Source organism: Lissotriton vulgaris, chromosome 7, assembly GCF_964263255.1.
Source record: "Lissotriton vulgaris chromosome 7, aLisVul1.2, whole genome shotgun sequence".
Taxonomy (NCBI): Eukaryota; Metazoa; Chordata; class Amphibia; order Caudata; family Salamandridae; genus Lissotriton; species Lissotriton vulgaris.
In genome coordinates, this window is record NC_141695.1 from 66,552,384 (window position 1) to 66,568,147 (window position 15,764).

General features: G+C 42.6%; 1 protein-coding gene across 1 annotated transcript; it reads right to left on the reverse strand.

Annotated features, from left to right (window-relative positions):
* Positions 1-898: 898 nt before the first annotated feature.
* LOC147700749 (olfactory receptor 8D1-like) lies at positions 899-3,291 on the reverse strand. Its single transcript, XM_086929212.1, has 2 exons — positions 3,160-3,291; positions 899-1,849 (listed from the first exon to the last, which is right to left on the reverse strand). The coding sequence occupies exons 1-2, from the start codon at positions 3,289-3,291 to the stop codon at positions 899-901; spliced, it is 1,083 nt and encodes a 360-aa protein (XP_086785338.1).
* Positions 3,292-15,764: the final 12,473 nt, after the last annotated feature.

Sequence of the window (15,764 nt, forward strand, 5' to 3'; positions counted from 1 at the left end):
TTTATTGACAAATAATATTTTTGTCATATTTTTAACAATATCAGTGTTACTGATATTTTTTGCTCAATAGTTTTGTACTTACCTTTATAAAAATAGGAAAACGATATTTGGGTCAACATTGTTTTGGCACAATAATTCTGTATCACGATATTTGTGTGGTTGATATTCCGTCACAGATACGTAACTTTAAATTAAAATTCAGACCCATTGGCATTGCCCATGCTTATTATCTACCTTTAAATGATAGTTGGTTCATTTGCCTAGTTGCACATCTCATCACTTGCTTGCACCTACATGCAAGAAGAGCCATACATCAAGGACAATAATTAGATGGAACATTGCTTGTAACTACTCGATAGTTGGAAGTACTTCTACCTTCTCAGTTTCCCAGGCGTGCTCTTAGTCATGTTTGGAATTTCCCAGTATGGCAGCATATAGCAATGGTTTTAATGAACTATGCAAAGAAAATAAACTTGAAACTTGAACAGTATGGCAGAATCTACTTGAAACATATCTGAGGAAAAATATATCTGAAGATCAACACAAGTAGATGTCTGTCATTTGAAGGCATAAAGCCAGATCTTTGTGGTTCAGCACAACTGTGGGAGAATCACAGGACATCAGCTCCCTTGTGAATCAGATGCTTCTAAATACTTGTTTACTTCCATTACATTTTAAATGTTCATCACATTCTGTGTCTCTTTCTATGTTCAACATGTAGAAATCAGCAAAGAACTGCGTCTGAAAGGTGGTCAATAAAATTCATTCAGCAGTAAACATCGTGACCTAGAAAAGACTAAAAATTAACTACACACAAATTGTGATCATGTCCATAAGAGTTTAACAAAAGTAATTGTCATTCAAAGGAAAAATGAGATTCCGTCAAGTTATTTTGTGTTCATCCTCCTTTTCTGACTTTGCTTGTCATTTTCTTCAAGGCTTCTTTAATCTCTGTGTTTTTCAAAGAGTAAATAATGGGGTTAAACATTGGGGCCACAGCAATGTACGACAAAGACAATATCTTATTGTCTTTAATTGTTGATGTTGGTCTAATGTATGCTGCACACACCGATCCATAGAATAAAATGACTACAGTGAGGTGGGAGGCACAAGTGGAGAAGGCCTTGCACCTCCTTCTCACAGATTGCATTTTCAGGATGGATAATATAATATTGATATAAGATATCACAACCAAAATAAATGACATCACTGTCAAACAAGAACCCAAAATGTAGGTAAGTAACTCAATGGAATGAGTGCTGCTGCATGAAAGCTTCATCAAAGCAGCCACATCACAGAAGAAATGGTTGATTGTGTGAGATTTACAGAAGTCTAGTCTAGAAATGAATATGGTGTGTGGTATAGCTTCCATGAGACCAAATACCCAGCTTGCAAATGCCAGACGGACACAAATGGCACTATTCATAATGGTTGTGTAACGCAAGGAATTGCAGATGGCCAGATATCGATCAAAAGCCATGATAGTGAGAAGAAGGATTTCTACAGCCACCATACCAATAAAAAAATACATCTGCAGCAGGCACTCCCTGAAAGAAATGTGAGTGCCGCTCAAAAAGAAGTGTATCAGCAGTTGGGGAAATATAACAGAGGTGTATGTGATGTCAACAAATGACAGGTTTGTGAGGAAGAAATACATTGGAGTGTGCAGATGTGGGTTGGTGTAAATTGCTCCCATAATAATGAGATTTCCTAAAAGAGTTAACAAGTAAATTAGTAAAAATACAACAAAAAGGGGACCTTGTATCGGATGATCTGAAAATCCAACAATCAGGAATAGTTCACTTGAACTCAGATTTTCTGCGTTCATCTGGACAGCTGTGTAGTTACTCTGAAAATAAACAGAGAGGCAATTTAAATGTAATTACAACTATATGACTGCTAGGTGTGTGTCATTGTCAGAACCATACTACACGCAGTTTCTAATGTAATATAAAAAAAATATTGGAAAACTTCTGACATGCACAACTAAAGATTCTTCTAAACACCATGGAGTAATATTTGAGTTTTTTAATATTTCTTCATCCATAGTGTACGCATTTGATTGTTGCCAGTTAAAACTAAATTAGAATAATTATACCTTAAGCTTCTTTTTCTTCTCATGATTGGTTCATTTTGTGCCATTGATTTATGGAATGGTGCCCTTTTACTATTATAAACTGAGGAGGTACCTAGCTATCATTTTCTGATACAGATTAAGGTATGTTTAATTGATATCAATCAGTGTTCTGGGCATCTCTGACTCTCCTGTGAACACTGCGGAATACATATGTACATTTTCCAAATGCTCTTAGAATGTATGGGGCATTCCTTTGGCCTGTGATTATGCCTGGAAGTGGATACAAACTGCTGAAGATTTCCTTTTTTGTCTACTCTTTTTTCCAATGTTTGATGCAGCTTACATGGCTTTGAACCGCCAGGTGACCCTCATTCATGGAGTATCCTCATGAACTTCTTTGTGACCACTCTGCTTCTTCTTAGACATGTAGGGACATATTTATGAAAGTTGTTGTGGTGCCCTTCCACCACGATATGTGGTGCAAGCATGACGCAAGTCCAAAATGTGATTTATGAAGTCATGCAAGGCCACCTTGCGTGGCCCTGAGTGGCTTCATAAATCTGGATGCATTGTGTCACCCTGCCTTAGAAAATCATGCCTTAGGCACTGCGTTGGTGTTCCCGCACACTCCCATTGTTTTTGCCGCATTACCAGATTTACCAAATGTGATAGGCCTGGGAATGCCCCAAAAAGACATGCCTTCGGGAGACGTAATGAGGAGGAGAAATATCTTTATTTTACTCCTTGTTACATCCTCTTTCTGTGTGATGCATTCTGCAGCAAACATAGAAAGAGGAATATGCCTCTCAGGATTGTTTTTGTGCAGGAAGCCTGCAAGCAACACAGGCACCCTTGCACTGTGGTGCGAGGGTGCCTGTGTTAGAGCAAGGCACCAAAAAGGCATCAACACAGAGACAAAGTCAAAATGTGCTGTACTCTTAAATACAGAATATTCCTGTCCTTTCCCTCTCATGCAGTGCATCAAGGTCACATGTTGCGCTTAGTGAATTGTTTTATAAAGAAGCCATGTAGTATCAGGTAGACCCATTACACAGCCAGCAAAGCTATAACTCCTCAAGTACCTGCAAGGAAAGCAGCTGCTCTTCCTTCTGTTTTCTTCTCTCCCCAGAAATGGGCACAGTGAGTGAGGACAGAGTGCAGCAGAACTCCAAGTAAGGTGGTGCCCTGGGAGGAGCCCCAGGCAAATTGGCCATGGTCATCAGGCACAGGAGGCCTCATTGGGGAGAGTGAGACCTGTTTCTCATTATTATGTTTCCCAACCTCTACAATGGAAAATAATTTAAAAGATAATATGCTCCTGTTCTGCTGATCCTATAGGAGACTCATAGAACGCCCCTTTGAAAGTCTTCATACAGTTGTACTTTCAGTTCACAGTTGTGAGCCAACAGCCCATGGGTTCCCTCTGAGATATTTCAAAAAGCTATTCTCACAGTAATGCTTTACCCAGCCAGTGGCCTCCAATATCTCAAGGGGAGCCGCAGGAAAACAGCCTTAGGAGTTTGCACTCGATTGGATTAGGATAACTCTTGCCCAGTTGGGCTGTTTTCAACAGAGTTGTTTCCTTTAATTTCTGGTGGCATATTCCAGCCACCAAGATTGTTCTTGTGGGTCCTTCTGGTTAAAACCAAATATGTTGAGGATTCATGCTTTTTTCACAGCACACAGCACTGCTAAGCAGCAGTGTACTGTAACAGTCTGGACTATCCCCTTGTCCAGCTGCATAAATGCCCTGACCTTCGCCCAGAATTACTAAGGCTTATGCTGTTCCTATCTCACACAAGGTGTTGCAAAGGCAATGCAAGCCCTCAGGTTAGATTTAGTACTGTGCATATCACACGTGTGTGGGTCTGCAATGCTTACTAAATTTGTAGTAATGCAAGGCAGTGCACGTCACTGCCTTGCGTTACTCTGCCCTGGAAAGACATACCATGGGTGAAGTGTGTGTGTTCCCACAGATCCACTCATGGTTTCTGGTGCATTAGCAGATTTTCAGACTCTAGTAAATCTGGCAATGTATCAAAATCCTATGCCTTCCTAAGGTTAGGCATAAAAAGGAACATTATGTTTTATTTCTTCTTGTTTTTTCCTATTTCTATGTGTGCAGCATTTAGAGGATTGTTTTGTGCTGGAAGGTGTCTATTCTAATTGTGCAAGATTGCCTGCATTGGCGGTTGGCAGCCACTAGTTCCCAGTGCTAAGAGAGATCAGGAATGCATTGTATCTTAGCAGATATGGCACATTCCTGCACTCTCCATTTGATGCCGCACAACACTTTGTCTTGCTGAATTGTGCTGCATGAAATGTTAGTAAATCTGCCTCCTGCTATCTACCTGGCAGCTGCACCCCAAGTACTAAGGGAGACCACCCTCCATGCCGGCACTCATCAAAGACCTAGTGGACTTTAGTCTCTTGTAGGGTTGCTGTGAGTGCACCAGTAATATGTAGTATCCACTCTTTTGACACCCACAAGCAGGGTTTTGAGCAAGTGCACCCTAACTCTCCTGGAGAAACTCAGTAAGCAAGGGCCTAAAGATTTGGAAATAAAGCCCAACAGAAGTTCAAAATTGCAAGGTTGAGTGGGCCCCCCACACTTCAGACCATCAACCGGCAGGTCCATCTTCTTCCTTCTGTTGCTCCTTTTCCTCTCAGCTATTTATTCCTGTGCATTGGTTTAAAGGTAGAGCATTCTAGATGATGGTAGGCCTCATGCACACACAAAGACCCAAAATGGCAGTTTGAGGGAGTAGCCCCTTGGATGTTCTACACTACAGCACAGCGTTCTGTAGGGGAGATAACATGGTAGCTTGAAAGGACACAGGATGGACCCCTGTGTCTGAGACAAGCTCAGCACTCCCACACCTGTTTTTTACCCTCAAGGCTTCAAAGGATTCCACGTTCAGAAACTGGGGCAAGAGGGGTTGCAATATCAGTTGGCTAAAGTATGGCAAACGGAATTCATCTGTAGTTACACAGGTGCAGCACCATAGTAATGCTGTCTTAGTTATTACTTATATTGTGAGCCCCTAACCACTACACATATGCAATTGATTGGAGATATCAAGGATGGAGCTTTTCTGATTGTTGATTATAGGGTGAATTATTTGATGTATGAGCCACAGTGGCAGCATAATTCCTGTTGTGATGAGAACAATCAGTCTAGCAACACAGAACACATCAGTGGGGCAAAGGATGCAGCCTTGCAGATGTCCATTGACATCTTATCAATAATGAGGGTCAAAACCCAGTTTCATTACAACGAGTTAAGAGTGTAAAGTACAGAATTGTCAACTTCTGCCTACTGACTAATACACCAAAATCAATGAAAGATGCAAACTATCAACCCCGACGATGGATATAGATATGATCCTCCATTCTAAAGAGGCATGTCATACGCCCCACAAGCAGGCCATCTGAGGATGCGCGCCCCTAATACTCAAGGCACAAGTTACCCAAATGCAAGTGCAAACCAAGAAATGTAAAGGTGAACAAAGAAGGGAAATCAGAGGCAGGAGACACACATATCCCAGAACACATACCTTCAGTGAAACAATGCAGAAAGGCTAAATATCATCCAAAAGCAAACTCAACTCAGTACTCTTTAAATGCATTCTAGCAGTACCAAACAGGGACCTTTAAGCAACCTTACACATACAGAGAACACAAGAAGGATACTGATGAATGAAAACTAATGCTACCCCATAATAAAATGTGCAAAAAATGGCCATAGGTACCCTGAGAAAGGAATTTATATAGAGAAAAAGCTATTAAGACATGATGAAAATGCAAACCCCAAACATGAGAATGGAAACACACCCACCAACTGAAATTCATAGGTTTTTCTTCTTTCCTAATAGCTTTTCCATCCTCATTTTTCCCTTTGGCCATGGACACCCAAATCACCAACAATTATTTCATGACTGAGCTGGGTTTTCAAGATTGGAAATAATTCCTTAATTTCAACCCTTTTAGATACACCATCCAGATTATTCCCATCAAAAGTAGTAATAGTTTTTTCAAAATGGAGACGGTGCACTACAAATCAGTCCAGAGAGCTCTAATTTTCAAAAATAGTCCTTTTTATTATATTTCAAAGTTTTAAAAGGCCTCAGCTGAGACTGATTTGCAGTGCACCGTCTCACAGTGAAGCTTTGGTGTGGCAAGCTCGAGACGTTGTTGTGCACTGAAACCTAGAAATTGGGACTTACTTTGAAACTGAGGCGCTGGACCTTTGTCAGCCATACAGTTCCTTCTTTTCGAAAAAAGTAGTAATAGTATTAAAATGGACTGTATGGAAGAAAAGTGTGGGTACAAATAAGCTCTCTGAATTTGAAACTTGTTTACCAGCTTTTTACATTGTGGGCTACCACCCTGAGCACAAATCTCACTTTGACAACCAACAACAATCAGAACATTCCCTTTACAGGATGTCATAACCCCTTCTTTTTCAACTGGTTAAGTGGGATATTGTTCCTTTTCCTTTTTTTCGTATCAACTCATTTAAACTTTGTGTCACTGTATCCAAAACGCAGTCAAAGCCCCCAACACATTTTTCTAACAGCTTTCAAATAGAAGATAATAGCCTTTCTACACACACTTAAGAATCTAATACTTTACCTCTTCATTTGGAGGGTGGCTGTGTTGGATATCACTTACAACAAAATCAGGGATCACAGAGAGAAGAGATATCAAAGAAGAATGATTTGAAGCAGTACTTTGATTTTCTCTGGGATATTCCAAGATTTTTTAAAGTGTTCCAAGATTTCCAAAATGGAGCTCACACAGCAACATCATTAATATGGTGTAAGAGGGGTCAGCCTCTATAGCACACAACTGTCCTTCACAGCCTCAGGGGGCCACAATCCAGACTCCACACTCCAGCTGGCTGTTCAACAACCTCGGAAGGGAAAGGTCTTAGAGTACAAAAGACAAGGCTTACCAACTCCAAACAGTGGCAGGATGAAGGGGTCACACAGAGGAGGGGGAGGAAATGACTACACATACTGAGGTTTAGATGGACGGGGCTTGGAGCACTCCCAACTCAACAAACTTCCCCCAGTCCTAGCTGGGCTGCTTCTGTGGAGCAGGGCTCTACCCGGCACACTCCCTGTGAGGTGGGAACTAACCCACTGCACCTTGCCTTCTATGCTCCCACCTTTGTCCACCTCCTCTCCTTGGTTCTGTTTGTTTAACAGTGTGGGTGGTGGGAGTACCAGTGGGCAGCATGTTTTATAAGGAGGGGCACCAAGATGCTGGATTTAGCTGTGATGGGCCTAGATGAAGGGGCCCAATTATGCCAATTGGGCTGCAGGGCTGGTAAAAAATAATTAGAGAACGTTTGAACGGCTATCCTTGAAGCTCCCCCACGTCAGCCCCGCCTCACTTATATCTACTATTGATGTCTCTGCTGTCATCCCACAGCAGCCTTGCACCAGATCAAATTTCCACACTCTGCTCTCCACCTTGAAGAGCGGAGAGTGTGGCCATGGTGAACGATTATGAGCGGAGGGGAGAGGCTTCAGCCCCTGGGCCATTGCCGCTCCCACCGATGACCTTGCCACCAGTGACTCCTGATGGCACCTCCAACAGCATCACTTCACTGTTTCGCTGGAAGCAGTAGCATCTGCAATATGTCATATCACTTCCTCTTCCCCACAGGGTTTGTCTATCAAGTAACATAACTGTGAAGACGCCATAGTGGTAACCAGCTCCCAATGGAAGCAGTATAGAGATTTGAATGATGTAAATGGACAGTTATTGATGGCAGAGGGTAGACTTAACATCCATCAATCTCCTAATGGGTGCAGTAATAACTATTCATCTTAATTAAGTCCCTCACGAAGTGCACATACAGGCAAAACGGGACCCAAATGTCCTTGGGTCTCAAATTCACCTGCATCAAGGTCCAGTAGGTCTCCCTCTGTTTTGCATATTAGGGAGCATTCTTTAACCAATCTAGCACCCCAGTACCCCAGCACAACAATACACTTTGTTTATCCAATAGCATTCCATCAGCCTATGGACAATTGATGACGCATGTTTGACAAATCCTGTTAGGGCCACCATTGTTTTTTGAGGAACAGTTAAGACACAAATTTAGAACTAACCCGATGCTGAACTGTTCTGGGAATTAACAAACCAACGCATTTGTATGGCAAAGTAAAGCAAAGCAACGCAGACGCTGCTTCACATTACTTTATGTCAAGAGGGTATTACGTGGCTGGTACATGGGCATTCCCTTGCAACCACCCATGCTTTTTTTAGACAATCTACCTACAATCATTAGAAGACAGGGTATAGCGCCAAAAATGTACGCCACTAGAGAGCAGGCGTGAATGGAAAAAAAAACTCATTGCATTTCTGACTTTGCATGTGTGTTGCACTGTACAGTACACATACAAAGTAGGAAAATGTTTTAAACTTAACTAGCCATCGTATTTTGTTCAAGAAGGGTACCCTTTCTATACAAAACCCATGGTAGACTCAGCATGCACCGTAGCACAATGGCATTAAGGTGTGTGCCTGGCGCACGGCAGCACAAATGAGCACCGGCTCTAGGGAGAGCGGAGGAGAGTGCCATATCTCTGTGAATAGGGCACTCTCCTGCTCTCTTCCTGTCACGCAAAGCAGCACAGCTTTTTTGGGTGCTGTGCTGAATTCTGGGCCTTGGTGTCTGGTCTGTGCACAGGAGGTATCTGTTTTTTCATTGCACAGACCTCTTTCAGGGTACTGCATTCGCAGACTCAGCTCAGTTCTGGCATGAGTGTAGCTTTGTTAATAACATTTGGGGGTGTGAGCTTTGCATTTCCTAACAGTCACTTTGGAATATCTTGCTAAAACACATTATACGAGGAGCAGGACATTAGAGGGGCTTAAGGGGCCGTGGAAAGAGAAAGTTGTTAGGGACACTTAAAAATAACATTTTTCAAACTAATCAACATTTTTAAGACCTTCAAAACAAAGATGAGAAAGAATATGTGTGTGTGTTTTTGTCATTGGGGCATGTAAGATTCACAGGGTGGAAGCCTTTGTACCTAACTATTTACTCCAGAATAATTTTTTGGGGGAGGTGTAACACCCTCTCAGAAGCTACGCCCGAGTACTGTCTTGCAAAGCTCACATTTAAATCAGATATTGAGAGCACAGCAAAATGCTTCTCAACGTATAATGGTTTTAGAAATAGTGTTCAATAAAAGAAGAATCTATAATAGTACGAGATTGTTAGTGTACATGTTGAAGTAGGCACTGGTGGCTGATGAGTCCCCGATTCTCTGGTAGGTGAAAGCTGTGCATGGTCATGGATCTACGACTGGACTCAGCTTCAGGCTGGTGGACATCTGTGGTAAACATTCCTCCCAAATTACTCAGAATTATGTGTAATTGTGAGAGAAGAGTAATCCATCCTTTAGGGCTATTTTCTTTGGGTACATTGCACCATCCCATCCAAAATGGGCCAGAGGATGCATTTTGCGCTATGAAAATAGCATTTAACGCTACAGGACATAACAGTATATTATATATGTTATACAGGATTTATAATGCGCATGGCTGCCTCATCAACGAGGCATCTCAGTACAACCAGAAACCGAGGAAGAGCAGAGAGATTCTCTAGCGACCAACATCAGATTGCAGGAAACAGCCATGTTTTTAAGGACTTCCAAAACATCAAAAGATTAGGGATGGCTTGGATGCGTGCTGGGAGGGCATTCCAAAGTTTGGCCACCAAGAGGCCAAACGATCGACCCCCCGCCCTCGCTTTTATTTACTCAGGGGACACAGACCAGGCCATGATTGGCGGATCGCAGAGCACACTTGGGCATATACGGCTGCAATTGACCAGATAGCCCAATGGGGGCTTAGTGCTTCAAAATATTGTACGCGATGCACAGCACCTTGAACTGAATGCGTTCTTCAATGGGCAGCCAGTGCAGCTTAGAAAGCACATGTTGTAGTAGCCACCCGTCAGTTTCTCTCTCTCTTAGTTTGTTGTTTCTGTGCCCCTAAAGGAAGAGGTTTGCCTCAATTACTATCAATTTTTCAAGCTGGTGTAATTTTGGTAATTTCACATCACAAGCGTATTGTATAATTACTGAAATTTCTCCAGTTACTAAGACATAATTAAAATTATGCTGAAACCTTAATAATTACCTCATGGACAGGAAACCAGCCTTTGAAACTTGGCCCACCAGACACCTTGCAACAACCAACATATTGGTCGGGTACCCCTCTATTTGCCTTATTTATATATGAATCTGCTCTTCCTGACCATATATGGGCTGTTTGTCGTGGGCACTCCTGGAAACATTATGGACATAAGCCTGATTATGTGTCAGGCAGAGGCTAAGTACCAAATGGAGTTTCCGCACTTGTTCGTTCCGGAGTATTTGAACATTGAACCCAATTTTACCAGGCGGTACAAGTAAAACACTCTAGTCCCATGGGCGTCAATTGGAGGTAATTAAAAAGAAAGTCTTCCCTTGGTCAACCTATTGCTAAAAGACACTCACATTCTAGCACCAAGTCACATAATGCAAGAGTATACATACAGGAGTCTTGATTATAGCTCCAAACCATCATGCCAAAAAATGCATCAATAGTAAAAGATATACATATATCTTTATTAATATTGATTAGAATGTATCAAGTAAAAAGGTAAAATACATATGATGAAACATCAAGGTTGTAGCAGCTAGTGGCCAGAAACCTTGCCACCATGTATACCATTAATCAATCAGAACAGTATAATACTTAAAACAATTAGAGTAGATTAAGACAGTACACTTTGCCTTAAAAAAACACATTCATGTGTATACAACGTAAAGACTGGAAACTGATATATTTAACAATCATTGATTAGCTGTGGTTTTCCGCTATAACCTAGACTCCTGTATGTATATTGACTCTTGCATTATGTGACTTGGTGCTAGAATGTGAGTGTTTTCTAGTAATAGGTAGACCAAACAAAGACTTTCTTTGTATTTGGTTTTAGAACACTATTCCTTTGGTGATAAAGCGTCCCTCTCTGTTTTTGTGTCATTTGGGTGTAGCTAGGGGCCACAGCTGTGATCTCTAGCTTGCTTCCTCCTACTCCCGGAATATCCTTTACGACACCTGGCCTTACAGGAGGCAAACGTTTTGCACCCTCTGAGGCCAGGTGTAGCAAAGGAAGAGCCAGGAGTAGCAGGGAGTGAGCTAGAGGTCACAGCTGTGGATATTTGACTACCTCCAAACGACAACCATGTCTAGCCCTGTCTCTGCTTCTGACAAGAAAGATGCCACTCCAAGCCTACATCCAAAATATACAAACACCCACAGGGAGAACTTTTTCCAAAATAAATCTGAAGGAAATTGTTTATGAAATGTATTCGCAAAATAGCAAATGGTTAACAAATAAACAGTGCACTTTAAGTTAAAATGTATCATTTAATTCCACGCCATTTATCTGCCTTTAGTAAAAAAAAATATTTGTTGGTGGCAGAGAGCACATTTGGGGAGCAGGTTATGCAGCACATCTTCTATTGATGTGTTTCTATATCTAAATATGCAGATCTCAATACAATAATGGATAGTTTGTCTTCAGTGTTTAGAGACCTCAGTAAAGTAAATGACTGACCTTTGTGGAAATAAGAACTTCACTCAGTAAACCCTAAAATGCTGCCACAGTCTTATCACTTCAAAATCCATGGATGGCAGAAGACCGTTCCTATCAAATTGGATCTTAAAAATTGGATTAAATGCTGGTTTTCTATTAACCTGTAGACTCTTTGGATGTCACTAGTAAGGTGGCAGCACAAACACAGGCACAGAGCGGAAGCTCCAACTTTATCCCAGAAAATAGCTGCTATCTTCAAGATATGTTGCCTGAGTCTGTAAGGACGAGCATTTATAAAAGACAAGCAAAGCCAGGACAGTATGAGGCTCTCCCCCTGAGATGGCAGCCAGCACACTTGGTTACCTGAGGGTCCCCTGAGGCATGATCCCCAGCTGCAAATTACACATGTTAGCAAAATCCACATCTTCAGAGATAAAACAGTAACTTTAATGAAAGGTTTTGTGTCTACTCTCTTCATAAAGGCGTATTGACATGGTGCTCAATCTGAAACATATGCACCAATTTTTGTATTAAATGGCTTCATTTTGAAGATGTCCTCCAGAAGTCAGAAGCCAATTTTTTTAATGTGGCCTGTCTGATCTGGATTTAATTTATGTGTGTAAATAAGGGTACTTACAGAACACACACCTACCTACTCAGCAACAGAGCACTGCACTGTGCAAAGGATAGGGAGAAACACACAAAGTGACCTTGTAATAGTAGGTGGCTCGCATGAGCACAAGTAGATAATGCAAAGTCAGATGAGGTCACAGCCAGAGGCGCAATAGACCGGAAATAGACCGGTGTTAGAAGTGGTTTATTAGTAGGTGTAGGTAGGTACCTACCACCAGTAAAAAAGACACATTCACAATACAAGGTCCAGTCAAGGTCTCAATAAATTATTACCTTGCTCAACTCTTTGTATCTAGCTGCGAGCCGGCAGGCTTAACTTAGGAGACAGGTGTGTAAAGCATTTAAAAATACCAATATATTAAATAAGTAAGGCACAACACACATTAAATATCCAACAGTAAATTACAAAATAGGTGATTTTCCCATGATTAAAATGACCAAAAAAACACAATATAATGTAGGGAACTAGAGATATGAATTATTAAAGATTAAAAGTAAAACTATCACTTAGAAGCAAATATTGCTCAAATCGTAAAAACAAGGACTGTGAAAAAGTCAAGAGTCCAGGCCGCATGTGATGTAACAGTTTTACACTTACTTCCAGAAGTGTTTCTTGATGGAGGAAAGTTTTTCAGAGCACCAGCCAAGGTTCAGAAGGTCTGGTTTGCCTATTGGGGTCTGGGACTACAATTCTCACAGTGCTTCTGGTCAATCCAGGTAACATCTAGTTGAAGCTTGTCTGCTGAAATTATCCTCATTGTTGATGTTGCAGGTAGTCCATCACACTATATTCTTCCTGTTGCTGATCAGGGTGTCCACTCCTTAATCTTTAAGACAGGCAAAGTCTTTTTATTGTGAAGCCATGTGAGCGCAGAAGGTGCAGTCTTCTAGAGTGCAGTCCTCTATTGTGCAGTCCAGAGTCTAGCAGGGCAGTTCTTATTTTCTAAACATTTCTTTCGGTCTTTCAGTTGCTCCTTGGGAAGTTGGGACTACAAGACCCACAATGCACCTGGCCAAACTCTTAAAAGTCCACTGAACACTGTCCAGCTGGGTTCTTCTTTGTGGAGATGATGCAGGTGGGCTTTTTTAACCTGTTACTTTCAGGTATTTCAGTCCTTTAACTTTCAAAAAAAGGCAAAGTCCTTTCTGGGCTGAAGACCAAAGTGTGCAGCACGCGCAGAGCGTATGGATGCAGTCATATTTTGTGCAGTCCATGGTGCCAGAAGTTCCTTCCTTCATCTTCTGGATGTTTCAAGGCTGGGATCTGAGTAGCTGGGCAGTTCTCCAATATTTATGCAGTGCACTTGGGTGACACGCATGGGGGCACCATTGAACAATGGGATACAGGAAGCCTCCCATAAGTATGACAGTTTCCTCCAAAGTGTAGCATATTCTTGACCCAAAAGGCAATGGGGCAGATTTATGAGTTCTGGCGCATCTCTGCAAATCAGCAGGGATGCGCCAGAACTGATGCGTCACGCAAATCCCTCCTTGCGGCACCACAGATGCGCCGCATTTACAATGCGGCGCACCATGGTGCAAGGAAGGGCAGATGCGTGACGCATCTTGTGATGTACGGGCGGCGCATTGCTGGAGTAGCGTCGCAAGTGCGACGCAACTCCTGCAATGTACAGAGGCCACCCATACATAACGTGGTGCGTCACTCCTTATGCCTGCTTCAAGCAGGCGTAAGGATTTGACGCAGAAGCCTCGTAAAACTGACTCAGTGAAATCTTGTAGATTTCACTGCGTCAGTTTTACGGGGCTTTCCTACGAGGGAACGCCCACCCTGCGACAGAACGCCCACATGAAACCTGACGCAGGATTCATGTGGCACAGGGCTTTACTACGTGACGCATCTGCCTAGATGCGTCACGTTGTAAATAGGTCGCAGGGATGCGCCACATTTCTGCGCCGTTGCGTCACGCAACGGCGGCGGAAACGTGGGGCAAGTCCGTCATAAATCTGTCCCAAGGTACTTTAAAATCCAAAATGGAGAAATGTTCTCCTGGAGGTTAAGATCTGGCTAAGCCAACCCACTGGTGTGGCAAACTTTCCCTAATACTCCCCTTCAAGCCCATCCATGAATTTGACTACAGGGCTCCTGTCTGGCTGGGGGGTCAGGATGTGGGGGTGAGCCTGTGTCCTGTCCTAACTGTCATTCTGTCTTTTAAGACCAGTTTGGCCACTTCACCCCTTTTCTGCCTTTTGCTCTGCAGCTTGCAAATCTCTGCCTATCAGGGGCTGCATTGCACAAAAGGCAGGTGTTTTCAAACGTGTGCCCACCGCAAACAATGAACATGCACCATATTTTGATGAATTCACTGCCCCTAATGCAGCCACAAACTTTTGCTACCCTTGGGGCAGTGCAATCGATTGTAAAACAGAGCAGCTGCTTTAAAGCCCCTCTGTGTTTTCACAGTGCAGGAGGATACCCGCCTGCATTTTGAAAAGAGGATTAGAGATCCCCTTGCGAGGAGGCGCGGTCAGTGACTGCAACCCCTGTAAGGGGATGTCTGGGGATAACAGACAGTGTGCCACTTTTTAGGTCTGTGCACCACCCGAGAGCTTCTTTGCCCCTGCGTCTGTAATACAACACAGGTGCAGAGGAAAAGGCATTCCCTTATTTGCATGGGACACACTTCCATGCAAATGTGGAAATGACCTCTGAAGATAGCGCTGGCACTTATAATGCACCAGCACTATCGGTATTACAGAAGGGGATGCACGCGCATCTCCAGTGCCACTTCTGTAATACCAAAGTGCCCTGGGGTGAGCAAAGTGGGAGCAAACGCCTGTTGTGTCCTCAGGACACTTTCATAATACCTCCCCAGATGTCTTTTGTCTCTTTGCAGGCCACTTCACACCTCATCAGAGTTTGGCACAGCCTGTCAAAGGCTGGACAATCAGGAGAGGCTATTAGAAGGCTTGATTTTAGCACAACACAGTAGCAAGGTATATAACTTCTTTTCTGTAATTCCAAAGTACCTTGGGGTGAGCAACGTGGGTGCAAATGCCTGTTGAGCCCCCAGGACACTTTCATAATACCTCCCCTGATGTCTTTTGTCTCTATGCAGGCCACTTCACACCTCATCAGAGGAATTTGGCACAGCCTGTCAAATGCTACCTGTTAGAACTGGGGGTCTCAAGTTGACAGAGGTAGGTACCTTTGACCAAATAGGGACCCTTACTTCTAAGTCAGGGAAAGGGGATTACACTACTGGATAACCCCTGCCTACCCCCTTGGTAGCTTGGACAGGCTTATCTCAGAGGCAGTGGGTTAAGCATTTGTGAACACATACAGTAATACAATGAAAACACTACAGATGAACACCACACAGGTTTTAAAATAATAAGTATTCTTTATATAGACTTAACACAAGACCACAAACGACAAAAATCCACAACACTGTACTCAAAATAGACTTAAGATGGTAGAAGTTA